At 45.8% G+C, this 27,134-nt stretch overlaps 1 protein-coding gene across 5 annotated transcripts in view; it reads left to right on the top strand.

The window, feature by feature from the left end:
- Positions 1 to 27,134, top strand: part of SBNO2 (strawberry notch homolog 2) — a 111,684-nt gene that overhangs the window by 60,738 nt on the left and 23,812 nt on the right. For 3 of the 5 annotated variants that reach the window (XM_050933866.1, XM_050933868.1, XM_050933871.1), the window contains 9 exons: positions 15,211 to 15,372; positions 20,826 to 20,909; positions 21,571 to 21,667; positions 22,258 to 22,418; positions 22,918 to 23,051; positions 23,574 to 23,664; positions 25,461 to 25,604; positions 26,226 to 26,343; positions 26,918 to 27,023. In XM_050933866.1, the coding sequence (XP_050789823.1) occupies positions 15,211 to 15,372; positions 20,826 to 20,909; positions 21,571 to 21,667; positions 22,258 to 22,418; positions 22,918 to 23,051; positions 23,574 to 23,664; positions 25,461 to 25,604; positions 26,226 to 26,343; positions 26,918 to 27,023 (1,097 nt within the window). Of the gene's footprint in view, positions 1 to 4,367; positions 4,590 to 15,210; positions 15,373 to 20,825; positions 20,910 to 21,570; positions 21,668 to 22,257; positions 22,419 to 22,917; positions 23,052 to 23,573; positions 23,665 to 25,460; positions 25,605 to 26,225; positions 26,344 to 26,917; positions 27,024 to 27,134 lie in introns of those variants that run through there. The other 2 variants (XM_050933870.1, XM_050933869.1) reach the window with 2 other exon arrangements.

Genomic DNA, 27,134 nt, shown 5'->3' with positions numbered 1-27,134 from the left:
GCAGCAGTGACTTTTTGACATTCAAGACTGCCAAAAATTAAAGCAATTCCTCTCACCAATCTTGGGTAAAGTCAGTGATGTTAGTGAAACAGGAAACGTTAGGGCTGGTGTATACAATACACGCTATCCCATCATTCAGACCACTGGAAAGACAACATTGTGAAGAAAAACAGAGCTGCTTGAACTTTCAACCATCTTTCCCTCCTTAACTAGTATTTGACCATTTTTGAAGGCAAATAAGGACCTGCTTTCTTCCATTCATTGGTCACTTAATATATGCTGCTGCCTGTGTTCTTGGGATTATGGGCCAGATTCGCAAAGGTATTTAGGCATCTAAGGATGCAGTTAGGCACCTAATGGCAGTTAAGGCACCTAACTTGTTTAGGCAATTTTGACAATCCAGTTAAGTGCTTATCTGCATCTTTAGGCACCTAAATACTTGAAAAAATCTGGCCCTCTCTCTTATCTGTGCAGGAGACAGACTAGCTACCTCGTCTTCCCATCTACAGTCTCAGCTGCTGTTTGATTTTTGTCATTAAACTGATTTACGAAAAATCTGGCAGATTGCAGCAAATTCTGTACATCCCACTAGTGTTCTGGACTGTAGCCCATTGGTCAACAGGCTGGTGAGGGTAATGTTGATGTTGGAATGGAAATAGATCAGATAAAGGAAAGTGTTTTAATGATGGAGGAACAATATTTCATTGAGCTGAAAGTGTGTGCAGTTATCATGGTTTTACATTCTGTTTTTCATTGGAAGTTAGAGAGTGAAGTGAATATTGGTAGCAACACTAGGATACCACATTTCCTCAGAACAGTTCATCAGCATGTGTCTTCATGACTCTGATGTGCAAGTGAATGAGTTGTTGCATATCTTTAGGATAGGTAAAAGGCACAGTTGTTATTCCCCAATGGGTTATGTTATCCCTGAGGGATTATATTATTGAATTATTATTCAATCAAATTAGCAATCCTGATAACTATTTAAAAATATTTTTCACAAGTCTCACTTCATCTTGATGCTAAACTTTTGTGGCTTTCATTTTGCCTCATTTGTCCACTGAGAGGAAAAAACAGGAAATAGCCCACCTGATTTTCAAGAGTTGTATAAGTAGCAAGATCTTGGTGGTCTATAGTTTCACTTATTAGACAGGAGGTAGTGGTTTAATTTAGTGCACATAGCAATTCAGTTACCGGCAGCAAGTCTTTCAGTGATTAAGACTTTCTTTTAAATGTATTTGCTCTCTCTCTATTCCAGCATATAGTCACTAAAGCACCTTTCCCAAGCTCTGGGGCCTCTACTAGGTGATTAAAAATACAGTTGAATGAGACAAGCAGCAGTGGCATACTAACTGCCTTGCTCTACCCAAAACCAGCTGTGTACAAAAACCAAATTCTTCAGCTTCCCCTCAACGCACAGAACCTGTCTCCCCCTCAACCCACTCTGTTCCTGTCCAGATCCCTCTCTTTTTGTTTGTGGAAGAGTGAAATCCATGCAAATTCATCCTCCTTTACGCTGAGAAACCTTACAAAGTACTTGAGATGGCATCTTTCTTCCTCATCACAAGAGTGGCTGCTGCTTAAGCAACGCCTCCTCTTCTTTTCCTTGTCACCTGCTCTTCTGGCTGAGACTGCAGCCAGAGATCTGGTGCCACAAAGCACCTGTAAACATGCAGGACTCACACCTGCGGCACATCCTGCTGGTCATCTCCAGGAATTAGCTCTTCGACCCAGGAGCGCTGGCCCCTATATCCCTTCCAGGATCCTGGTGCCCCTTTAACTGGGTGCTGCCCCTTGGCAGTATCCCCACAGTTCTGGGTCTCCTCCTCCTAGGGGAACCCCCACCCACTATCCCCACTTCGCCTCAGTCTTGGCTACTGCCCAGTCTCCATCTAGCCCCCATTCACTAGGGCAGCTTGCAGTATGAGCCACTCATCACAGGCAAAGGGGTTTGGACCTGCTGCCTCTGGCTACCCGTGGGCTGCCCCCTGCAACCCCCAGTACCTCATAGGCCTTACCAGGCCTGCAGCCTGAGGCTTTCCTAGACTGGAGCTCCCAGCTCCTCTGGCCCTTCCCCAATCTAAGTTCCTTACTTAACACCTTGCAGCCAGGCCCTTCTCCCTGTAGAGGCAGAGAGAGACTGCTGAGCGCCTTCCTCCCAGCCTTTTTATACAGGCCAACTGTGGCCTGATTGGGTTGTGGCCCAGCTGTGGCCGCTTCCCCAGTCATCCCAGCTTTTAGAGCTGCAGCCCTCTCCAGGGCTGCTTTTACCACTGCAGCCCTCCCAGGCAGGAGCGGGGGACCACCCTGCTACAGCACCAAAGGAAAGACATTTTCCTTTCCTACTTAGTTAATGGGGAAGAGTATTCCGGGACAGGCATTTTGCATGATAGGGCTCGAATCTCTATTCTAGATGCAATTCTAATACACCTGCCACCATGACACTTAAGCACCATATAAGTGTCACAATTATATATCCGAACAACAGACCTAGCTCTTTCCTATTTTAAGTTGCCTTCTCAAGTGGAGGTCCTATAAGTGATTTTCCAGGTTTGGAATATTGCACATCTCTGTTATTGAGCATACTTCTGAAGAAATGTATCTTGACCTGAAATAGGTTTCACAACATTGTGGCTCATTGGGATCTCCAGTGGCAGGATGTTTTGTAGCAGAGGCTCCTCCACAGAAAAGAATCTGTTCCATATAGCATGTGTCCTCCTGATTCTCAAAATCATTAGGGGATAGAGGAGACCAGTCTATTGTATGCATCTCAGGTCTCAGACACTCTTCCCCTCTTCCATGGGTCTCCTAGATAGTTTGCCTCTTCTTGACCCAGGATCCCCTCATTCCAAACACAGACGCTCACTCTTTGGCTGTTTGCTTTCGTGAGAAGTGCCATTTCAATAAGTTGGGCTTTTCCAGAAGTTTCTTGCATGTGGCTAAAAGCCCATTTGCTCCTGATGTTTCCCGCTGAGCCAGGAAACTTTTGTCAGGTGTTTCTCTTCCACTTTTGCCAAACAGTCTCCGAACCTCCAAATCCAGCGCAGGAAAACCATAAGTGTGATTTCAGTCTGATGCGGTTTTGAAAAGTGTCCTGCTTGGGTAGAAAGGCTGGTGAGGGGAAGGATGAGGGGATTTCCATCCAGAATACCAATCATTGGTTTTAGTGCTCATCAGCCTGAGAGACATGCTGTATAACAGCTTGTTCAGCCAGGTAACTAAAACTCCCTTACCGGCACAGCTGGTTAAGAGTATTTAGTAGAGAGCTGCATATCTAGTGAACACACTGTCGCTGCTGGATCTGTGCCTCTGGCTTTTGACCCACATGGAATTCAGTTCCCACACAGTGAGCCAGAACAATAAAGCGGATATGGGCAAGGTGAAGTTAATCAGGTGTGGCTCTCAATTTGGAGGAAATGAAGTGGTTCACTCCCACTTTGCAAGGCACTAGAAGGAGCTGTAATACTGTCCCTTGCTCCAGAGTTTGATCTGTCAGAGTGCTGTTGTTATTCTCTGTGGGGAGAAGCACACAGATGCATCCCGTTTTGTTCCCCAAAACCGAACAGATACGTTCAAACGACAGGTTCCTCGTACCACAAAACTTTGCAAGTAACATTTTACTTCTCCTTTTGGCATCTACCTTTTCTTCAGGGCAGTCTCTTGTTAAAGTTTGTTATAGTGAAATCCTGTTTAGATGCTTCCTTCTAGTCCCCTTTCCTTCTCTACTTCCTCCACCCTGCAGCAGAAACAGGTCATGCCTAGCAGTGATATCTTTACTTAACCAGCAAAGATGCAGAAAGCTCAAAATGAAGTATTTGAAAAGGGAAGGGGGAGTGTGTGTGTAAAACCATAACCATTCAGAGCACCCCATTAACTAAGGGATCCCTCCCTTATATTTGTTGAGGGACAGGAAGGCGAGTAAAGAAGGTGGGGATTGAGCTGGCAGGTTCATCTGAACCCCTACATCTCTGAGAAAAGGGAAAACAAATACAAAGATGGCAGATATTTTTTTGTCCAAGGTAGCATTTTTTCCTCAGACTAGGGTTGAAGGGGGGGAAATGAGCTATGCGCTGGCTTATTGAACAGATAAGTGCTTGACATAGACTTCGCTTCTGTCCCAAGTCAAACTGAGCCTATCGAGGAGCTCAGCTTTGTTTACAGTGTCTCTGTGGTTGAATTACACCACATACAGTAATTCTCATCGCACTGCCAGTAATTTCACTGACTTACCAAGCAGGCATCATTTCCTGAAAGTCAGCTCCCATACTTAGAGGAAGTAAGAGCACTCTGCTTCATGACTAAACACTGTATGCAAATTTCTACAGCCTTAGAACAGCCGCACTGTATGGACTGGCTTTTTTTTCCACCATTTTCACTCCTTCCTTTGGCGTGTAACGTTTCTTTAAACCTTCATGAGATCTTTCTCTGGCTGCTGCCGCTGTTGCTGTCATGAATGAGGATCTTTCTCCGTTATGTACTGAAAAAGCACGGCTCATTGTTTTGCCCAAGTTCTCGTCTGGCAACGAGTTGAATGCTGTTTTAAAATGTCCCAAATGCAATTTTGGCTAAAGTTCTCCTCTCTCTACAAGGTAACATTTACCTCTTTTCACTTGATAGTTTGCATTCTGTTTGCGGGATAGGCATCTTTTAGCTGCTGTAGTGGACGTGTGCCTGTTTATAAATAAATAGTAGAATTTCAGAGCCACAATTCTTGATGTAAGGAGATTAAGAAATGGATTACTATTTTTAAGCTGCACTCTGTTTATGCTAAAATATTCAAAACACACGAATCACTCCTAGCCAGTCAGAATTCTGGAATTAACTGAGAAACTTTGAGGAAGAGAAGCAGCGTGGAAGATTAATCTATGTTTTTTTAACCCTAAAGGCTTTCAAGAGTTTTATTCCGAATTCAGAACATTTATACGAAGGGCAGAGAAGCACTTGCCAATCAAACCAGGACTGCGAGTTTATAGCATTATGGTCGGAACGACTTTGATTTTCATGGCTAGAAAACTTCCTCTTAACTGCATAGGCCAGTTGCAGCTCAGTAAGTTAGAAGGAGAAATTAAAAAGTAATCTGAAACCCAGTGTGCTTACTTTGTTCTTTAAAAACAGAATTCTAGCTGACTGGCTTTTTAGCTTTTGTGTTGTGCTGGGTTTTTTTATTATTATTATTTTTATTATTTTATTATTTTAAAAGGCCAAATGGAACAGGTGTTGTGCTCTCTTAGTATAGAGGAACTGACTGCTGCTGTGCAAAAGAAGTATGTGTCCTCTGTTATGGGGAGGGATTGCCAGTAAATAAACCATTCATACCAATGGGTTTGTGGTCATAAAATATTTTTAGGTGCACACACTTTCTATAGTTAGATTTCACCTGTTCTTTCATTTATTTTAATAAACATTTGCTTTGACCGAAATAGAAACTGGAGCTCTAGTGGCGAGGAGAAAGAGGTGTAACAACATTTCTTTTACACTTGTTCCCTTTGATCACTTTCTCAAAAGTGAATCAATTCTTGCTTTTGATAACTTATCCATTTTGGGAAAGTGTCAGAAACTAGCCAGAATGTGGTACATCATTAATATCTTCCACAGCCGAAATGGGAATCTGAAATAATCAGAAGGCAGTCAGGTAACTAGCCTGTTGTTAACTCATCCTTTTATAGCTCTTTTGGACTGAGGTGCTCAAAGCACTTTGTGAACATTAATAAAACAGTGAATTGTACCTATTTCAGCTTTGTTGTAAATATAGAACATGTTGGAGGGTTTGTATGGCCAGCATCTGCAAAGCTGTATTTCTCCATTGACTTACTGTTCACCTCTGTTAAAGGGTTAACCTGCTACAAAGGGGTTGCCCTTTGGCCATTTTATAATGCACTCCTATAAACTCCCACTTCTTGTGTAACTTGCAGAACTGTTAGTTCTGAAATTCATTTTCACCAGAAAAGACTTAAATGCTTTTTTTTCCCATGTCTGTTGTCCTATCATTGCTCTAGAAAAAACTGGGAAAAATCTGTGCCAGGAGGCAGTGGATTCAGAAATTAAATTCTGAAACAGACATTCTCTGCGCTTGCCGGAATGAGCTGACCAGCTTGTAATGCCACAATGTAAAGATCAGGGACATGCAGTCCTTCCTCTCTCCCTCATAACCTCCTGCCAAAAGGCCCACTCATAACTGGCTCATCCAGAATTTGCAATGCAGACTGTGGAAGTGGATTAAACTAATCCAGAAAAGGACACTCTTATTCCAGAATAAAATTGTCCACCTGGGAAGTTATTCTGGAATAGCTGTAGTGCTTTTAAATTCACAGCAACTCTTATTTCAGCACAATTTGCCTGCATTAGATAAATCCTAAGAATTCCATCTGCTTCAGTTTCCCTTTCTGTAACTATCTCTGTAAAAAGGTTCTATCTACTCCGATGGGAGGTGCTAACTCGGGAGGGCAAACTTTTGGCCCGAGGGCCACATTGGGGCTGCAAAACTGGATAGAGGGCCGGGTGGGGAAGGCTATGCCTCCCCAAACAGCCTGGCCTCCACCTTGTATCCAGGGACGGCTCTAGGTATTTTGCCGCCCCAAGCACAGCAGGCAGGCTGCCTTCAGCGGCTTGCCTGCAGGAGGTCCCCAGTCCCGCGGATTTGGTGGCATGCCTGCAGGAGGTCCACCGAAGCCGCGGGAGCAGCGGACCCTCCACAGGCATGCCGCCGAAGGCAACCTGCCTGCCGCCCTCGTGGCAACCGGCAGAGTGCCCCCCGTGGCTTGCCGCCCCAGGCACGCGCTTGGCGTGCTGGTGCCTGGAACCGCCCCTGCCCCTATCCTCCCACTTCCCACCCCCCGACTTCTCCCCTCGGAATCCCTGACCCATCCAACTGCCCCTGCTCCTTGTCCCCTAACTGTCCCCGCTTGGCACCCCCCGCCCCAACCGCCCCCTGAAACCTCACCCCTGTCCAACCCCCCTGCTCCCAGTCCCCTGACTGCCCTGACCCCATCCACACCTCCACCCCCTGACAAGCTCCCCTGGGACTCCACACCTATCCATCGCCATTCCCCATCCCCTGATGGCCCCCTCCCAGAACCTCCGCCCCATTCAACTGTCCCCTGACTTCCCCCTGGCCCCCCCCGCCCCTTAGCACACACCCCCCCCGGCCCACTTACCATGCCGAGCAGAGCATTCAGAGCAGCATGTCTGGCTGCCACGCCGGCCGGAGCCAGACATGCTGCCGCTCTGCTTGGCAGGAGTGCGCAGCTCCGCCGCCCAGAGCACTGCCTGCGTGGCTCTGAGGAGGAGAGCAGGAGAGGGGCCGGAGGCTAGCCTCCCCGACTGGGAGCTCAGGGGCCGGGCAGGACGGTCCTGTGGGCCGGCTGTGGCCCGCAGGCCGTAGTTTGCCCACCTCTGTGCTAACTAATACTAGTCAGCCTGGAGCAGAACAAAATAAGCACCCTTTCAAGTCCTGGAGGATTAAGTGGGTTGATCTCTCCGGAACACCTTGTCCAGGTGGCCACTGTAGGGTGTTAGGCCATTTCACCAACAAAAAGACTTACAGTTCTCAGCCGCTACCCATGTCCAGAGGGGCAAAGGACAGCACAGCACACAACACTCTTTCCAAATCAGGGATCTTGTGTCACAGAAGCTTGGAACCTACTCTTCTTTTCAGTCCTTGCTGCACCTCTGTTGCTCTAACTTCCCTACCCTCCACTGTTAACTTAACCATCTGTGTCCTGGTCCCCTCCCACCCCATCGCCCAGTCTTGTTTCCAGTTTTTCCCAGCTGTTTATCCAGGATTTGACACCTTTCTACTAAAGCTCTCCCTGTAGCCAGCATAGCTTAAACTCCCTCTCATTACCAGGTGATAACGCCCTTTTATGGGGGGTGCTAGATGTATCCCAGTTAGAACAGTCACATTGCAGAAAAGGACACTTCACAGCGTCTAAACTCTGACCCTCGTCTGCTTTTCACAGGCTGTTGGCTGAGGGCAAGTCTACACGGACACTTCCATCGTTAACATTTGTATAGTTCAGAGGTGTGAAAAAACATACACCCCGGAACCACAAAAGTTTTAACGACGAAAGGCACCAGCTGTGGACAGCGCTTCATCGACAAGAGCAGCGCTCCTGGGGATGAAACTGCCACCTCTCATTGGAGGTGGTTTTATTTTGTCACCGGGAGAGCTCTCTCCTGGCGATAAAGAGCGGCCACACAGTGTACCTTACAACACAACGGTGCAGCTGCAGCTGCACAGCCTTGCCATTGTATGGTGCCCTGGGTAGACATAGCCTTAATTAACTAGTGTCCTTTCCTTTGCATTCTGTCCCTGGAAACTGAAATAGTTCCTGGAGCTCCGTATGTGACAATGGAATAACCTGCCAAGGCAGGTTGAGGAATTGCTGATGCTGAAGGTGCACAAAGCCAGTGTGTGGGTCCGTTTTGCGTTTGAACAAACTGGCATATTCCATCTGCCTGAATTACATTGTGAGCCCCAGGGGTCAGAAATCTAGCATGAGCCAAGAGGTCATTTTCAACACTAATATTTCTGACACTGGAGTCAAGTATCAGAGTGGTAGCCATGTTAGTCTGGATCTGTAAAAAGCAACAGAGAGTCCTGTGGCACCTTTAGTCTTAAAGGTGCCACAGGACTTTCTGTGCTTCTGACATTGGAGTTAGTTTCCTATTCCCCATCTCAGCCCAAAGTAACAAGCAAAGAGTTGGATAGGTTAATCACCAGAGGCTGTGCAAAAGGGGTTCATGTCAGGAAGACCTAATGCAGGGGTTCTCAAACTGGAGGTTGGAACTTCTCAGGGGATCACGAGGTTATTACATGGGGGAGTCGCGAGCTGTCAACCTCCACCCCAAACCCCGCTTTGCCTCCAACATTTATAATGGTGTTATAAATTAAAAACACTTTTTTTATATATTTAAGGGGGGGGTCTCACTCAGAGGCTTGCTATGTGAAAGGGGTCACTAGTAAAAAAAGGTTTGAGAGCCACTGACCTAATGAGCTCACTAAGAGTTCAGCAGATCGCATGATGAGCACCCACCTGCCACTCTGCTCCCTCAGGGCTAATGAGCAATGGCTACTCTATCTCTCTTCATAGCTGCAGCTCTCCTGTGCCCTTGCTGTCCCTTCCTTCTCTGTTTTTTTTCTGCTCCACTTCTGCCACACGTGTTTGCGAACGTTTGCTCCTGAGCTGATCCCCTTCCAGAGGAAAAACAAATTAACAGGGGAGGGATAGCTCAGTGGTTTGAGCATTGGTCTGCTAAACCCAGGGTTGTGAGTTCAATACTTGAGGGGGCCATTTAGGGATCTGGGGCAAAAATCCATCTGGGGATTGGCCCTGTTTGAGCAGGGGGTTGGACTAGATACCTCCTGAGGTCCCTTCCAACCCTGACATTCTATGATTCTAATAAAACTCAGCTGGGATGGCTTCTTGTTCCTGGCTGGCATTTGGTGTCATGTCCTGCTTGCTCAGGCAAGTTCCTGGTGTGATTACTATGAGTAGGGCTTTTGCTTTGAAGATTGAGGACATGTCCTAGAGTTCCTTGGCATGTCAGTTTTTTCTTTATATAAAATAAAGTTCTCTGCTATCACTGCTCACATATCCCCTCGCTAAGTGACTAGGACAGTCGTATTCAGGATGGTTATTCACTAGCCAATAAGGGCTGGCCCCAAAGGACACTTTTACTCTTGTAAATTGTACTTTACTGTGTATTCCTTTTCTTCTTGTGAAACTGGGAGGAGTGGTAGATATGCTGGAGGGCAGGGATAGGATACAGAGGGAACTAGACAAATTAGAGGATTGGGCCAAAAGAAACCTGATGAGGTTCAACAAGGACAAGTGCAGAGTCCTGCACTTGGGACCGAAGAATCCCATGCACTGTTACAGACTAGGAACCGAATGGCTAGGCAGCAGTTCTGCAGAAAAGGACCCGGGGATTACAGTGGATGAGAAGCTGGATATGAGTCAACAGTGTGTCCTTGTTGCCGAGAAGGCTAACGGCATTTTGGGTTGTATAAATAGGGGCAGATCGAGGGAAGTGATTGTTCCCCTCTATTCGACATTGGTGAGGCCTCATCTGGAGTGCTGTGTCCAGTTTTGGGCCCCACACTACAAGAATGATGTGGAAGAATTGGAAAAATCCCAGAGTGCTGCTTCCCACAATACTGTCAAGGAGCAATAGTCTCAAGTTGCAGTGGGGGAGGTTTAGGTTGGATATTAGGAAAAACTTTTTCACTAGGAGGGTGGTGAAGCACTGGAATGGGTTACCTAGGGAAGTGGTGGAATCTCCTTCCTTAGAGGTTTTTAAAGCCAGGCTTGACAAAGCCCTGGCTGGGCTGATTTATTTGGGGATTGGTCCTGCTTTGAGCAGGGGGTTGGACTAGCTGACCTCCTGAGGTCCCTTCCAACCCTGATATTCTATGATTCATTTTGATCATCCCATATACTAAGCCTCATCATGTGGCATTTAAAACTAGACTGTTAGACTAGCCCTTGGAGAGTGTTCTGTAGGGACAGCAAACAGTCCTGTACTGGGTGGAACAAGGGATGGGGCCAGACTCTGTCTCCATTGCCAACTTCTCTGATAAGTTTTTCTTGGTCAGTAGGTTGCTCCAGAGCGGGAGGCGCACTTCAGAGTCTGAGCAAGAAACAAGAAGTGCTGTGTTCCTGTTTAGTATGGGCCTGATCCAAAGGAAATGAGTGCACCTCTGCAGTGTTTACTCTCTGTTCAGCACTGTCACAGACAAAAATAAAAATACTCCCTGCCCCCAAGAGCTACAGTGTGAGAGAATCAGGGAAGAGGGACGGTGCTGGGAAACCTGGAAGAAGAGGAGTTTTGTTATCATTTAGCTCAGGTCTTGGGGCATTGTGGAAGAAGTGAGCTTTCCTGGGGCCCTGGAATGCAGGCAGTAGCGGCGTGGGAGCTGGCACAGGGGTGTTGATGCAGCGCGTGGGATGCTGCACAAGATCTGTAAATTACACTGATGTTTTTGTTACCTGTGTTAACCTAATATTTATGGTCAAAGCACTGCATGGATATTAACTAATTCTCACACCACCTATGGGAGATAAGTAGCAGGATCCATGTTTTACAGATGAGGAAGTGGAGACAAAGTTGAAGTGACTTGTCCAAGGCTAAACAATAAGTAAGCGGCACAGCCAAGACCTGCTGACCTCTAGCCCCGTGCTCATGCCTTGAGACCCTGCTGCAGTTGTTCCCACGCTGTAGGTTGGGAATCGAGACTGGTCCTCGGATTGATAAGTGTTGAATTAAACACTGAGGTGGATCCATCTGTGAGAAGGGCAATGAAGGAGTCTCCAGAGCAAAAATATTGGAGAACCCCTGTGTAAACAAAATAGTTCTTAAATCCAGTGCCCAACAGCTCCTTTTTGCCCTTTCTCGTCTGAGGTGAGGTCAGCCCAATGCCAGCTCTCCTTCTGAGAACACACACACAGATGCTTATCATTTAGCTCTGCAGCTTTCAGCAAGTCCCTGTCCATCTCCTAGATTCCAAACCAGGGCGGCAATGTTGCTTTTTTTTCTCAGATTGTGTAATGTGAACATGAACTCTTTGTAGCACCCCCTTGCCTCAGCTGAGGGCTCATCTACCCAACAAATTCAGCAAGGCAAGCCAGGGTATGAATCTGCAGCACACCAGCTTGCTGTGCAGTAATGTCCCATGTGGACACTGCTACACTTCAGTGAAAATCCTGGAGTGCAGCTTAGCAAACTGCACTTTGATGCAATATGCTAAGCAGCACTCTGGGATTTTCACTGAGCTATAGTAGTGTCCACGCAGGATGTTACTGCGAGGCAAACTGCTGTGCTACAGATTCACACCATGGCGTGTCACTCAGTAACTTGCAAACGGCCCCTGTGCTATAAAAGATTACCCAGAGCAGGTGTCTGCTTTTCTCCCTTACAGACAAATACCAAGTGATTCACCTGAAATGAGCAGTCCTGGATTGGGCTCTTCTGTGTTCGCATTCAGGATCTTTTAAAGAATGACTGAAGATAGCACAGCCGTGTCTCAGGACTGGCCATTTTAGCCATGGCTGTTCTACTCCACGTGGACAGAACAAAGGCAGACCCCACCGCTATAGCTGTGGATTTCTGGACTGGGAAGTTCTAGGAGAAAAATCTCTCTCCTCACTTACTTGTATGTGCTAAGTGCTGTGTAGACATATAGGGAAGCACAGCTGCTGCCCATTTAGCTGGTGTTCTGAGAGTAAGTTCTGCAAAATCATCGAGCCACCAGAAACTGGTGCAGGTTTCCTTTTTGGGCAGTATCATGTGCACTCCTGGGACTGAGAGAGCTACTTCTTGGAGGTTCTATCTAACCCTCACTTCATTCATACATTGTATAGGCCCCGATGAGTTAAATACTTGGAACTGCTGGAACTGATTATATAGAGAAGAATTCTCACACACTTGTTTTTGTGTCTCTGAATGGACAGAACAATTGTTCCATAAATTAAATGCTACATGGCCAATATCTTTGCTCTTTCCAGGGTCGCAGATCTCGGCGGCTAGATTTTGATGGTGGTCCCAAGCAGCATGGACCATTACACTCCAGTGGGATTTGTTCTTGGAAGTGAGAGTTGGGAAAGAGGAAAGCAGTGAGGTGACTTGACACATTTCAGCATGGAAGGTTGAGGTGCTCAGCAGCTGTCATTGCGGGGGATTGGAATTAGGGAGGATATTTGAAGGTGACACAGATCTTGAGACATGGGAGGTTAATTTAAAAATATCTTAATTGTATGAATAGCTCTAGCTTCAATACAGCATCGACTGTCCTGCAATTCTTTAGTTAAGCCCCATACCGTATTACAGGAAGGGCTTTTTGCTGTTGTGGGAGAGACTGGAGTAGTTCTTAAACCTGGCCTCATGCTCCTTTAGCTTTGTGTGGTTGGACTGGGGTGACAGCGCCTCGTATTGTTCAGTTAGCTCTCATTCTGTTAGGAGCAGACCTGGCAGGCCCAGAACACTTCTGTACATCAGTGCACAGCTGGAGGCCAATTCCTGTGGTATGGAGTTCTCTGAAGGGACACGGTGACCCTGCGTCTGGTCTAGGAGGAGGATATCAATGATGGTACTTACTTACCCAGATACTTTCCTTGTTGTTACCCTGGAGTATGACTCTTGTTTCTGGAGACTGTTTAATTCCAGTGTGACAAACCCAAATGTTGAATTCAGTTTTTGAAAACGCCTGGTGCTGGGTGACCCAGAACACAGCCATAGGACTGTTAAGAGCTAGAACCCTAAATGGATGCCTCAGCGTCCCTCACTAGGGAGGAAGGCTGGTAAGAGCTAGAGCTACGCAGTAACCCATGAATTGACCCCGAACGGGAAGGAGGTTAGTCAGACTGGGAGTACCTGTCTAAAAGTGGAGTGCAATCACCACTCCCATGTCTGTTAGTCAGCCTGTATCCCCGTCAATGCTTCAGTAATCCACAGTTTACTCACCATTCCCATAGCCTCTCTTACTTTGTGTACTGGGATCAGCATGTCAGCTGCTGGCTACCGCACCTACAGCTCCAGTGTTGCTACAGGGAGTCAAATCAGAAGTTAGCTGGGGAGGGAATAAAAGGAAAAGTCCTGCTGGTTTTAAATACTGCAAAATAACAGTCAGGAGGGAGTCTTTCCTAGCGCTTGGCCAGAAACCCTCAGGAATAACCCAAGGGAATTCAGCTGGTCATGATTCTGAGTCAGGGCTAGGACTTTAAAATCCTTTGGCTGCCTTCCTATTCTGCAGCTAGATCAGTAGAAAACAGGACTTTAACTGGAAATGAAATGCAATGACTCCTCATATCAGAGACCCGTTGGCAGCCATACTGGGTGGCACCACAAACATTTGGTTATCTGTCCTAGCAGCAGCAAAGGGCCTAAATCGTCGTCATGTCTACAAATTTAACTCCTCTCACAAGAAATAGCAAGCTCTTCGTCTTGGCAGACTCCTCAAGGTAGAGTCAGAAGGACCGCAATCCCTGCGGAACACTGACACTTCTCCACCTGAGAACCTGACGGCGTAGCACAGCACTTTAAGGTAAAGTGCTGTAAGGTGAACAGAAGGCTGACCTTTGCCTCCATGTTTTACAGAGAGATTTAATGGCGAGAGGGAGGGAGTGAAGTCAGTGGGTAGAATCAGGCATGGTGTAGGAGGGTAGAGTTCTGCGCAAGTTTCCCAATAGACTCTCTGTTTAGACCTGCATTCTTGGCTTTTGGTTCTCATGTCTATTTGGAGATCATACAACCCGATTAGGAACTGGCTGGAGAAGTGGAGGGTATTGCAAATGGCATGTGATGGGTCTCGTTCCAGTTCTTAGTAGAGCTCCCATGGGCACTCTCAGCAGACACACCAAGGAACGAGTAAGGATGGAGAGTGACCCTTCAACTGAAAAGTGTTCCCTTCTTGTCCAGCTTGAGGCAGGGGTGGCCTTGTGGTCAAGGCCCTGGACTGGGACTTAGGAGGCCTGAGTTCTAGTCTCAGTTCTGCCACAGACTCCCTGCGTGACCTTGGGCAAGTCACTTCATCATTCTGGGCTTCTGTTCGCCAGCTGTAAAATGGGGATAATAATCCTCCCTTTTACCGATTTGTCTGCTTAGACTGTAAGCATTTTGTGGCAGGACTGTCTCTTGCTAAATTTTGGAGCAGCACGTGGTACGGTGGGGGTTCTGATCTTGACTGGGGCCTCTAGGTGCTGTTGTAATACAAATAACAATAATTGATAGGTGGTGTCATGTTGGGATGGGAGAACAGTTAGTGCTATTGCTGTGTATGCTGTTCCTGTTTTGTGGATACATAGAGGACTTTAGATTTGGCACCTTTCACTAGTGCTCAGTTTTTTTTAATTAAATATGAAGATCAGAGTGACTGGTGCAGTCCTGTCCTTTGATCCTCTCTCATGCTGATCTGCACTTGGAGAGTCACCATCTAAAAGTGTTTCCAAAGAGTCTAACTCGGGTTCCTGTCCATTGTACCAGCAGTTTTTCCTACTGTGTCAAGAAACTGGGATTATAGATTTAAACCCCATTGCTCTGAATAGCTGTTTTGTTTACCAGTTCATTTCTAAGCACCATGGAGCATGGATGTAACAAAGTTGTCCATTTGATATTATGAAATGAAACTCAGCCTGTGCATGTGAGTGCAAGACAGAACCCTGAAGGCACCTTCTTACCATCTCCTGAAACCAAGGGCTTTTCTTTCCCTTTCAGGATTCTTCATACCTCGATGAGCTCTCCAACAACTCCCTCTTCTCATCCCCCGCGGACTCCCTCTCCGACATTGCTGATGCTCAGGACTTCCTGCCCGCCGACAGCCTGAACCATGTGCCAACATTATGGGATATAAACCCATCACAACAGAACCAAATAGAGGTCAGTGAAAGTCCCTCTCCTTTCCTCCCCACTCAGAAATTCAAGCCTTGAGGCTTGATCTTGCGGTTCTCTTACCTAACATCTGCCCCAGGAATTAGGAAATCCATTAGGGCTGAAGCAACCCTCCCTTCAGACCCAGATAAAGTGCTGCTGCTGGTGAGACTGACTGAGTGTCTCAGGGAGGGCTCTGGACACCCGAGTCTAATGACATTTCAAAGGGCTCCAGCTTAAAATAGGTTCAGTCTCTGATTTTGAACCTCTTCATTCTGGATCCTCCATTGCACTTGTTACACATGCATAGTCCATTGAAATCAGTGGAATGTTAGGACACACCTGTAAATAATACTTCGCACTCTTTCAAAGCACTGTCCAAACATTAGCTTAGCCTCCCCACAGCGTGGTCAGGTAGGTATGTTCAGCATCCCAGTGAAAGTGTGTCCTTGGAACATTCAGCCACCAAGCTGCCCATATGAAGGGTAGCTACAGTGTATTGTTGTGTTGGGGCCATTAAAAATATTTTTTGGCTAGATCGTTATGCTACAGTGAGCTGTCCCAGTACCTATGTCTATCATACATTCCTTTTCTATGGCAAATATTTCTTCTTTTGTGACAGCAGTAAAATTCAAACCCTATATTGATTTGAGAGTAGCCCCAAAACACTCTAGTTTTTAGTGTGGATGCCCATTAAACAACATCCCACTGCCTCCTTTCCATCCAGTTAATTAGTACTGCTCCTTTATTATTGTACAACCTGGTATCAGCCACTGGTATTGGGGAGGAGTTTGGATAGTTAGATGAACTGGTAGCATAGAAATGTGACGAATCTCTCGTTTTGATTTTGTAGTGAATGCTCACTACCAGGCACGTTTGGTTTCCTGGTACACCAGTGTCCTTTGTTTGCTGTCATACAGATCTCTGGGGAAAACAAGTCTCAAACAGGGTCGCAACGCACTTGGGGGTACCAGTGCACAATTTGAGAACTGCTGATCCAAGCTATGTCTGCAGTACGAGCTGGGGGTGTGATTCCCGTGCTCAGTCTTGAGTTTAGGTGATGGATGATGTTGGTGGCCTGTGATATATAGGAGTTCAGACTAGATTATCTGGTTGTCTCTTCTGGCCTTAAACGGTAACTCTGACATGCTCTCTTCGAGCATACCCACCGGTTTCAGGTGAGTTTGTACTCACTTCTACCACATCTACGCTGCTATTTGTACCTACGCTAGCTCAAGTCTGCATACCTGGGCAGGAGACTCACAGCCCTAGCTTGTTGTGTAGACATAGCTGAAGATAGATAGGCCGGTAACTAGACAAGTTTAAACCTAGAGCACAAGAAGCTTGAGGGGACAGGAAGAGCTGAACCATTTTAATCAAAGAAATGTCTGAAGGGACCACACTTGGATGTATTTGATGCTTATGCCATTTTTTCATTTATGTTTTGAACGTGGAAGCTTAAAACGCTATTAAGAATGTAGCTTATTCAAGTGTGTGTTTTCTAAACATACAAACTGAGTTCAGGATTTGACATGCAAAAAGTCTTCAATTGTATTTGTACAAGGTATACAATAATGATATGCTGAGCAGCACAAAGAAAGCAAGAGAAATGGCTAATGTTTTGTGGGTGTGTGAAACTAACTCACTTTGTCAGAACAGTAGCCACTGTTACTGTTGGATGCTGCCATTTATATCTTCCTGTCTGCCAATTAAAATTACCACCCAGAGCCATCACCTTCCTTCACACTGACTGGGTTCGTAACAGGACAGTTAGCTCAGGGGAGTTCCATTTATTGGTAACTTCCTTGTGGAAAAAATAACTAGTTGTTTTGAACATTGTTTTATCTTTGCTCTCTGCATTCTGAGGTTTTTTTAATCAAGTGTTCCCAGCATTTCCTCACGGAATGAGTTAATTTAGTACATGTGGCACCAGGATTTCAGTTTCATTTTTGCATAGGTGGCTATAATTCACAGTATACTGGCAAAATAGATCAGCTGATAGAGCACTGAGTGGTAGAGTTTTTTTATCTGAATTTTCAGAACACAATTTTCATTATATTAAAGAAGACAAGCGAGTGATGTATTGCAAGATCATGAGGCGAAAGATTTAATTTTAACATTCCGCACATAATAATATGAGATTATTTCACTGCTTGTATGATTGTTGCAAGATAAACGTCATGTGAATAATCTCCCCCTGTGTATTCATTCATACCACAATAATATTCATATTCCATAAGATTGCAGATGTTTTTGCTTTTGCATAGCCATACACTGCTTTTACAGAGCCGCAGTATAAAAATGAGCTATCAGTTGTGTGATGTTAGGAATGACTCAGCCTGACATGATCCTAATTAGCTCTGATATGGTGATTTTACTCCGTTTTGATTGATCAAATATCCGTTTCTGTAGAAACAAGATAGAGCCATGAAACATCGTTAGGACATTTGTAAATGTCATTGTCTAAATTCAAAGCTGGTAAAGTCTGTTGTGTTAACTTTGGAAGTTTTTGCAAGTGAAGGATAGTGAGGCAGTACCAGCCAGCATCCTCCTTTGACATGTCCCAGGCTCCTGCGTGCACTCTGCTTATGGGAATTGCATTGCTGGTCCTGCTAGTCCAGGGTCCTATCTCTGACAGTGACTAGGACCAGATGCTTCAGAGAAAGGTGCAAGAAGATGTCTGGTAGATAGTTCTGGAATGAGCCCCCTATAGGGTAACCACCTTTCTAACCCCTATCAGTTAGTAGTTAGTTTATGCCCTGAAACTTGAGGGTTTGACCTTTTATTTTTTATCATATTGACATAGCAGTAGAATCTCTCATTGTATTTAATCCTCTTTAAAATCTTACTAAGCTCTCTGCGTCAATGATGTCATGTGGCAGTGAGTTCCACAAGCGAATGATAGGTTAAGTAAAGAGCATTTCCTTTTTTCAGTTTTACATCTATTGCCTTTTAGTGGGAGAGGGTGCCTATTCAGTGTCAAAGGAAGAAAATTTGAGAAACACTTCACAATTAGACTCTTCATTTCTGAGCCTCACTGATGAACTCTGATCCCATATGCTGTATATTCAGCCTCCATTCAAAATGTGGTTGACTACACCCCTGAGAAGGGAATAGATGGACTCCATGACAGGTCTTATTTGCCCATCCCAGATGAGATGTTACAACTAATAGGGGGAAGAGGCGTTTATAACGACACATTAGTTCTGTTTTATCATTTCAGGAAGAGGGACAGTGGGAAGGAAAACCACCCCGCAAAATATCTTAGGCATTCTGCAGACAAAACGTAGTTGCATAATTTGTACGGGGATTGTGAAATGTCTTAAATACTCATTTTAAAATACTCACTGCAATCTAATATGATTTCTCACAAGCATTTCTAAAGAACCCCTTGAGTTCTTCGAATCAGTAAAGCCTTTGAAGCCTGCGGCTGGAGTTTTCTTGACCTGTCAATGCATTTTAGTAATGTTGATCATTCAAGGCACTTTTTAAAAACTGAGAACCTTCCTCCCAGCCAGATCCAGAGGAGTAATATTTATACAGAGAGGAGTCAACTGACAATTTCATTTTCTATTGTAGTATTAGTGAGACAGGCACAAAAGGGAAATAAAATAAGATAAGGAGGGAAAAAATTGAATAAAATAAAGATTCAATTATGCAATTGTCAGCTGCTTTATAAAGTGAGCATCTCTGCTGCATTCTTCCCTCTGTTCTTATATGTGGAGTGTACATCTTTTACACAGTGTTCTCCTACATGGAATGTATGTTACAGCAAGGAGTAAACTAGTGGGTGGATTGGAAGAGAGAAGGGGAGGAATTGTAGAAATTAGAGTTGGAACTGGCCTATTAGATCATCCAGTCCAACTCCTTATCGCTGCAGGATTGTTCCCTGGCGTACATTTTCTAATGTCTCTACCAGTTATTATTAAATGCCCAAGCAGTGGGACGTCCACCACTTTCTTTAGGACACTGTGCCACCAGAGATGAAGATCTAGGGGCACCAGTAAGCTATGCACAGCATCCATATTGTTGTATCTGAGCTTATACGTTGAAGATGCCATGAGTCAAGGAGAGATCTGGGTTATCTTTGCAATAAAAAAATCATCTTTCCTTATCAGAGCTGAGGCTACTCTGCCCTTCCATTCCAATGAAATGAGATTTGAGTCTTTTCTAGCATCTGAGTAGAAACTTTTGTACCTGCTCTCCAGCTTTGTTGGCATTGGAAACATCTCTGCCAGCTTCTTTCTGGTAAATCTGACTCAGACTTCCAGTAATGAAGGACAATTTCTTGCTTGCTTGCTTGCTTGCTTTCTTAGTAAACAATTACAGAGCGTTTGCTTATGGCCTTCCAATGGCTCACTTCTGCCTTTGGAAGGTGTCTGTCTGTATAGGCTTGGCACCCGTCTCTGGCTGTAAATTGGAAGCAATGTTGCTTATGGAGCAGTTGATTACTTTTAGACTCCCTGATTTGCTGGCTTGACTTTGTTCTTCCTTTCAGGAAATTCCAGTATGATTTTGGTAGTGTAGAGCCAGAAAAAGGTTCTCATCAATTGTGTATTCCCAGCTGGAGGTGTCTTGGGAGCCCTCTTTATTAATTGTGGTCTGGTGCCTGCAGATGTTATGACAATAATGAGCTCTGACGTAGCACTTTTCATCCAGAGATCTCCAGCTATCCCGTACGGCAGTATGATCCCATTGATTGATGACTCCCAGCGTTCCTGGTTGAGTTCCCCAGTGCAGAATGAAGCCACGGATGCCAATGAGCAGGAAGCACTGAAAAAACCTGCAGTGCCACTTTAGAGTCTTAAACCACAATGTTTCAGGAGTGGTGCAGCAGGTTTCTACAGAGCTGTTTCCAAGACAGATAGGAAAACAGCCTTCTGTTCATGAATGCAGATCAATCTGAATCATTCCCACTGCAGAGAGAACTCTTGTGCCCTTGAGAACACCATTCAGATGTTGACAGGGATACTTGACTTATAAATCCTCTGAAAGTGGCAGGATTTGTACACGTAATTCATTAACGAGTGGAAGGCGAGTGAATAAACGAAGACAAGACTGTGCCCTGAGGAGTTCAGTGTTTGAGGGCAAATGTGACATTTCAAGATGACCCGTTTTAACACACATGCTGCTGTTACGATGTTGTAGGAAAGATGGCCATCTTGCAGGCACATTCACATCATGGAAGGAAGCACACATCTCACCAGGTCTGCCTGCACACACAAAACATTATCACTCTTCATGGGGAAATATCCATCTTGGCTAGTTCTCCAGCGTGTGTGTGACACACAACTTGGAAGAGGCATGCAGAGCAAATCAAGCACTGTAATACATAAGTACCTCAGTCCTGGGCACAGGACAAAAGTGGATTGTTTTTGTGCTTTCCTTTCATGACCTGTCACTGTTGGTTTGGATTGTTTAGTATTAAAGCTGCTTTCTCAGATGTGTGTTTTCTATTCCAGCTGTTCTCTCCCAGCAGACCGTTCACAGGCTTAGAAAGTTTGGAAGACCATCCCCCAAACACCCCGCTCCTCATAAGCTATCAGGTGAGGAAGAGCATCTGACTCTGCGGGAACAGGCACGAGGCACTTACCCAGATATGAAAAAAAAGAATCTGGCTAAAGGTCTCCCCTGGAAAAGCCATGATTTAAGAATCAGTCAGATGTTTCTCTAGCCACCGTCCTTCCCCCACAGAGTCTTACATTTCCCTCATTGGAACTTCACTGATTTGAGGGAGTGATATCTGCTTCCTCTACAACTGAGCTCTAAACCACATTAGCTAACAGTGTTTAAAGGCTGTTCTGGTTTTAAATGATGTGGTTTGGCACCCACGGTAGGTGGGACCAGGCTGTGTTCTAAACTGGTTTCGATCCCTTGTGTAGCTCAAGTTAGAGCACAGCTGGGTCCTGCTCACACCGGCCAACCAAACTGTCTTAGAAACTGCTCTTATCCCTGCTCCCTAGTACAGTATGGACTGGGCTCTAAAGAGGAATTGCAATACACTTACTGGACCACTTGGGAGAGGCCCCCTCAGTCAGTTTGCCGTGTGCTGCTGAGTTGTATCGATGAGACGAGTTGAAGTTGAGGGGCAAGTTTGTGGGCTTGGGATGGGAGGGTTTGAATGATGGTACTTGGCATGTACCTAATACCGCATGTCCAAAGCTCTGTGGGATATTAATATTCAATCAACATCCTATGTAATTTCAGTCACAGACTCCAGTGGAGGAGGATGACGAAGGTGATGAGGAAGAAACGGAGGAGTTGGGGCACACGGAGACCTATGCAGATTATGTACCTTCAAAGTGTGAGTTGCGTGGCAGCCTTTTCATTTTGCCTTGCTGTCAGATGTGGGAAGCTGATTGTGGAGCCTTGCTGCTCGGCCTAATATTGCGTTTTCTGCAGTGGAGGACAGTGGATTTGCATTGCAGCCCCCTACATGCACATTTTTGTAGCTAAGCGTTGCAGGCCGGCTTACCTGAGCCCGTATGCTGTTCCACTCTCTGTGATCTCCTGGGTTTAACAGCACACCTGGCTGTTGCTTTTTGTTGAGGGTGAGGCTGAGCAGATTTTCAGCGATCTCCATTTGCCCCTGATAAAAGGGGCTGGTGATACTGGGGATTCCCAGGAATCCTTTTGCCAAAGGGAGCAAAGTGCAGTGTTTAGAAGAAACATATAATCAGAACGTCTTTGTTCTATTCCCAACTCAGCTCCTGACTGACCAGCCTTGGGGAAGTCACTTAACATCTTTGCCTCACTTCCCCATCTGGAAGATGGGGATAACACTTAGCACTCAGGTGTTGGGAAGTGTTTGAAGTGCTTTGAGGTCCTTGGATGAAATGTTCCATAGGCTTGCAAACATCAATTATTTGACTGTTTCCTGTGTCTCCCTTCCAGCTAAAATTGGGAAGCAGCACCCGGACCGCGTGGTTGAAACAAGCACTCTCTCCAGCGTTCCCCCGCCTGACATTACCTATACCCTGTCCCTTCCGAGCTCAATTGCTGACGATGGGTTACTCTCTGCACTACAGCTGGAGGCCATTGTTTATGCCTGCCAGGTACGCCATATCCAGCTTGCTCTGCTCTCTTTCATGGATAGATAGTAATAAAAATACACTGTGCCATTCTTAAATAACTTGTTCAGCTGAGTGTCCAGATAGACCCTTGCATAGGAAATAGAACTTGGAAGCACTGGATTTGGACACAGATTTTAAATGCCTTGTATAAGGGTGTGTTGTCTAAAGCAAGGGGACTGGGAATGAAGACTCATGGGACCTGATTTTCAAAGGTGCCAAGTGCCCTCAGCTCCTATTGACTTCAGCTGGAATTGTGGATGCTCGAAACTTCTGACTATCAGGCCTTGGGGACCTATTCCCTGCTCTGGCACTGTGTTGTCACTTAACTCTTCAGGCTTCAGTTTACTTTGAGATGTGTGCAAGATCTGCCTCCGTGGGAGCTGTGAGAGTTAAATGGTGAGGTGCTCTGAGCCCCTCAGATGAAAGGCGCTAGCAAAGGGCGAATCAGGGTTAATACCTAATTCTGGTTTTGAATTTGCAGCAACATGAAGTTTTACTACCCAACGGGCAGCGAGCTGGGTTCCTCATTGGGGATGGTGCTGGGGTTGGAAAGGGCAGGACAGTTGCCGGGATCATCTTTGAAAATTATCTGAAGGGGAGGAAGAAATCTCTGTGGTAAGTTTCCCTTCTTTACTGTAAGAGCTTGGAGAGTTAACTTAAGGCCAGGCAGCAGGAATTCCTGAGTGCCAGCTTTGTAGCTGACTCACTCTGTGGCCTTGGGCAAGTCATTTCCACCTCTCTGTGCCTGTCTGCCGAAAATATTTACGCTGCAGGGGAGATGTGAGGATTAATCATTGTTAGTACAATACTTTGGAAAGGCAAATCATGTACCAAGTGGAGAGGACACCGCTGCCTTTGAAGTGGAGGGGAGATATCATTGGCCGTGCATGCTGCAGAATCAAGCCCCTAACAGATGGGTTTGTACTGCAGGATCCCTGCACATCTTGTCACAAATGGCAGTTTCTGTTCAGGATTTGATGCTGCTGTAGTATCTTGTGTTCATGGAAGCATCATGGGAAGCTTTGCTTCATCTCAAGTGTCTGTAGTCAGAACTATTGGTCTCATATTTGCATATGCACTAAACTCTGCACAGGCTAGCTCCTCCTCAACACAACCAGCTCCTCTGCTTTCTTTTAGGTTCAGCGTCTCCAATGATCTCAAGTATGATGCTGAAAGAGACCTGAAGGACATTGATGCCCCCAACATTCCTGTGCATGCTTTAAACAAGGTATGGAGGAGAATTCAAGACCTTTTTTGGTGGGGGAGAGGGGAAGCCTACTACTGGCAGCTGGTAGGTGAAATGGTCCTAAGCTTGGGACTCATCTGTCCTTGCCTTTGTGTGGTGTTCATGCTACAGACAATAGCAATCAGTGGCCTGGTTATTGTTACTGTCCTTGCCCTGTACTGCTTTCACTGTAGACTCTCCTGCCATAGTTACATACTTGTGATGTTCCTGTGTTGCATCACAAGGATGTAGCAGCTTTGGGAACTTTGATTTCTGCAGCAATACTTAGCAGTGGCTCAATGCGAGTGCAGCCTCTAGTGGCAGGGCCACATGGCACGTGCATCATGTTCATTGTTCCTGGAGTGGTTTTGTGATGGCAAATGTTGAACCTGGTACAGCTGTGTTGTTAAGATCTTCTTATTCAGCAATTCCAGGCCCCAGGGCTGTACAGTCAATGGGCCTCCAACCTGCGCGGACGTGGTCTGCATGGCTGGTGCCCAGCGAGCTGCTGCGGCCTGCGCTGGCTGGTGCTTAGCGAGCTGCCAGCTGCACTGCTGAGTGTGCTCTTCCGGCATGGCCAGGGCTTCCACATGCTTGCCCGGCTGCCTTCGCCGCCACCAGTGCCACCCCACACGCGCCTAGGAGCCTGTCCTGCTGCCCACCTGGGCAATTTAAAAGGGCTTGGGGCTCCCAGCTTCCACTGCAGTGGCCGGAGTCCCCTGGGCCCTTTTAAATTGCTTAGGCCCCCGACCCCTGTTGGCGGGCCTGCCATTTTCTGATCTTGTTGGGGAAGAGGGACATACAAATCCAAGCTTTCTCCCTGTAGGGGCTGCCAAGCATGCAGTGCTGTGGACTTTCTAAACATGCATCTAATTTCAATCCAGCTGAGTTAGTGCATCTCTTAACCGTCTCCTTTTAAGGGTCAGTGTCAAGCAGGCATGAAAATTAAATTACTGCTTAAAGGAAACTGCCGGTGCTAAGTAGTAATTGTTCAGTAAGATCTTCCATACCCCTGTTATAGTCTCCAGATCATTCACAGCCAGCTTGAACCTCCCAAGCTGCCTGCTAGTTTCTCAGAACGCTTGTGGCCTGATTTTCAGAGGCGTCGAGCACCCACAAGTCCCATTGAAATCAATGGGACATGCGTGTGGTCAGAACCTCTTAAATCAGGCCATTAGTCCATTGTGCCCACTGTGTCCTCAAAATCTAAAGGGCTCTGAATAGCACTTTCTTCAAATTGAGGGGTATCTTTTTCATTCCTATAATTAACTTAGTTACGGATGAAGTCTAATGATCCTGGAAGCTAAACAATATTCTCCCCTTAAGTCAAATAGGAAGCCATCTCTAAAAAAGGAAACAAACCAGAGGAGAGGATATTTAAAATAAAAACATGTTAAGCATTCTACGCCATTGATTAAAAAGAATTAGGTGACTTCGGTCAGCCAAGAAATTGAAGTCCAAGTAAAGTTTCCATTCTTCGTTAAAATGCATGCAGATATGCACACGTGCTGACGATTGGAGGGATATATCTAGGAATTTAAAGTCCCCAACATCATAGCGTCTCTGTGCCAAATACTACCATTAAAGAAGTCAGTTATTAGCAGGCTTTCTTCCCCACTCTCTTCCCCTATGGGCTCTGTGATGTGGCAATTGCTTATGTAAAACAGATGTGTACGCCCTGTATCATCACATTAAAAAGTCATCTGCCTTCACCAGTTTTGGGTTTGGACAGGGGATGGAATAAAATGAGCTATAAATAGCATTGTAAGTGTCCCCTTTCTTTTTCCTTACCCCTGTAGATTAAATATGGTGACACAGCTACCTCAGAAGGAGTCCTATTTGCCACTTACTCTGCTCTGATTGGTGAAAGCCAGGCAGGCGGACTGCACAGGACACGATTAAAGCAGATTTTGGACTGGTGCAGGGAAAACTTCGACGGAGTTGTATCCTAGAGAAATAGCAACATGCTTGTAATTGTGCTTCCAAAATGAACAAAGAGCACTGATATCAGCTTGGGGCTTGTGGTGGATGTTCCAGTGGTGTAAGGAGGGGGGAAAAACATTAAAAAAGCCCTCAGTTCTCCAGAAAACAGTGTAGCTGTGGAACGGGTGGGCGTTTCAGAAAAATCTAAGTGATTTAGGAGTACAGTTCCCATTAAAAGTCACTAGAATTTGTGTTACTGAGGCCCATTTGAAAATCCCACCGGTGAGAGTGCCAGCGGGTGAGCACGGGGACAGTCAGGGTATATTTGGGAGTAACAAGCATTTTCAGCTTTCCTCCCCCTTGGCATGTGTTCGGGTAGTGGGGCATCATTCAATAGGAAATAACAGGGTGGAGATTTACCACAGACTTTGGAAAGCCGGGGCCTGGGGAGAGTGGAGTACAAGGCTTCATGCAGCTATGGAGCTGGTCCACATGCTGAATGTTTGATGGTGGTTCAGTTCCGCTGGAGGGACACGGATCATATTTTTCTCTCTTCACCCAACCATTATCAGCATTAGTATTTATTTGTATTCCCATAGCAGACTGCACATCCTTTCTCCTTGACTGACATTCCCTTGCAGATTGTGTTTGATGAATGCCACAAAGCCAAAAATGCCAGCTCCACTAAAATGGGCAAAGCTGTGTTGGACCTTCAGAACAAACTGCCTCGAGCTAGGGTCGTCTATGCCAGTGCCACAGGTGAGAGTCTGTACCATGTGATTCCCAAGACCCGAGCTGTAAACCTGCAGAAGCAGCCCAGTGCTCCAGTCCTCTCCGAGGGGAAGATGTCCATAGCTCAGTTTAACTGCTTTGGGGCTGATCAAAAAACACATGTTGTAAAATTCAATTTTAAACAGCAGAAATGGACGCTCCTAGAGGGTGTGATGAAGCATCAGATGGTCTAATCCCGTGTTTCATCTTAATGCAAAGGATGCTACCACTAGATTCTGTTCCCAGCTCTGCCACTGATCTGCTGTGTGATCTTTGGGCAGGTCACTTTAACTTCCCTCTGCCTGTTTATTCATCTGTATAGTAACGCTGACCTAATGGGTGTATTGTGAGGATTAGCGTTTGTAAAGCTCCCTGAAGCCTCTGCTGAAAGGCACTGTGGAAGTGTGAGGAATAACTCTTCTTTTAAAAATGCTTACATATGTTTCTAAGCTCTCCAGAGTGAGGGTTCAGCTGAGGCCTGCTGCCCATCACTTCAGGAGGTTGCCTGAGGCAAAACTATTTATAGGTGTGTCTTTGCTAACAGCACATTCTATTCATACAGGTGCCTCTGAGCCAAAAAACATGATTTACATGAGCCGGCTAGGGATCTGGGGGGAGGGAACCCCCTTCAGAGCATTTGATGAATTCCTCCATGCAATTGAAAAGAGGTAGGTCATGGGAGACCTTTCTGGTTTCCCCTTCCACTAATCCTATATTTGGCAACAGCCTTCATTTGGGGAAAAACCACTGGCTTTGAACCAGTAGCTTACTGGCTGTGT

Source organism: Gopherus flavomarginatus, chromosome 24, assembly GCF_025201925.1.
Source record: "Gopherus flavomarginatus isolate rGopFla2 chromosome 24, rGopFla2.mat.asm, whole genome shotgun sequence".
NCBI classification, from domain to species: Eukaryota; Metazoa; Chordata; order Testudines; family Testudinidae; genus Gopherus; species Gopherus flavomarginatus.
The sequence above is the reverse complement of the archived record's forward strand: the minus strand, read 5'-3'. Positions and strand labels throughout refer to the sequence as shown.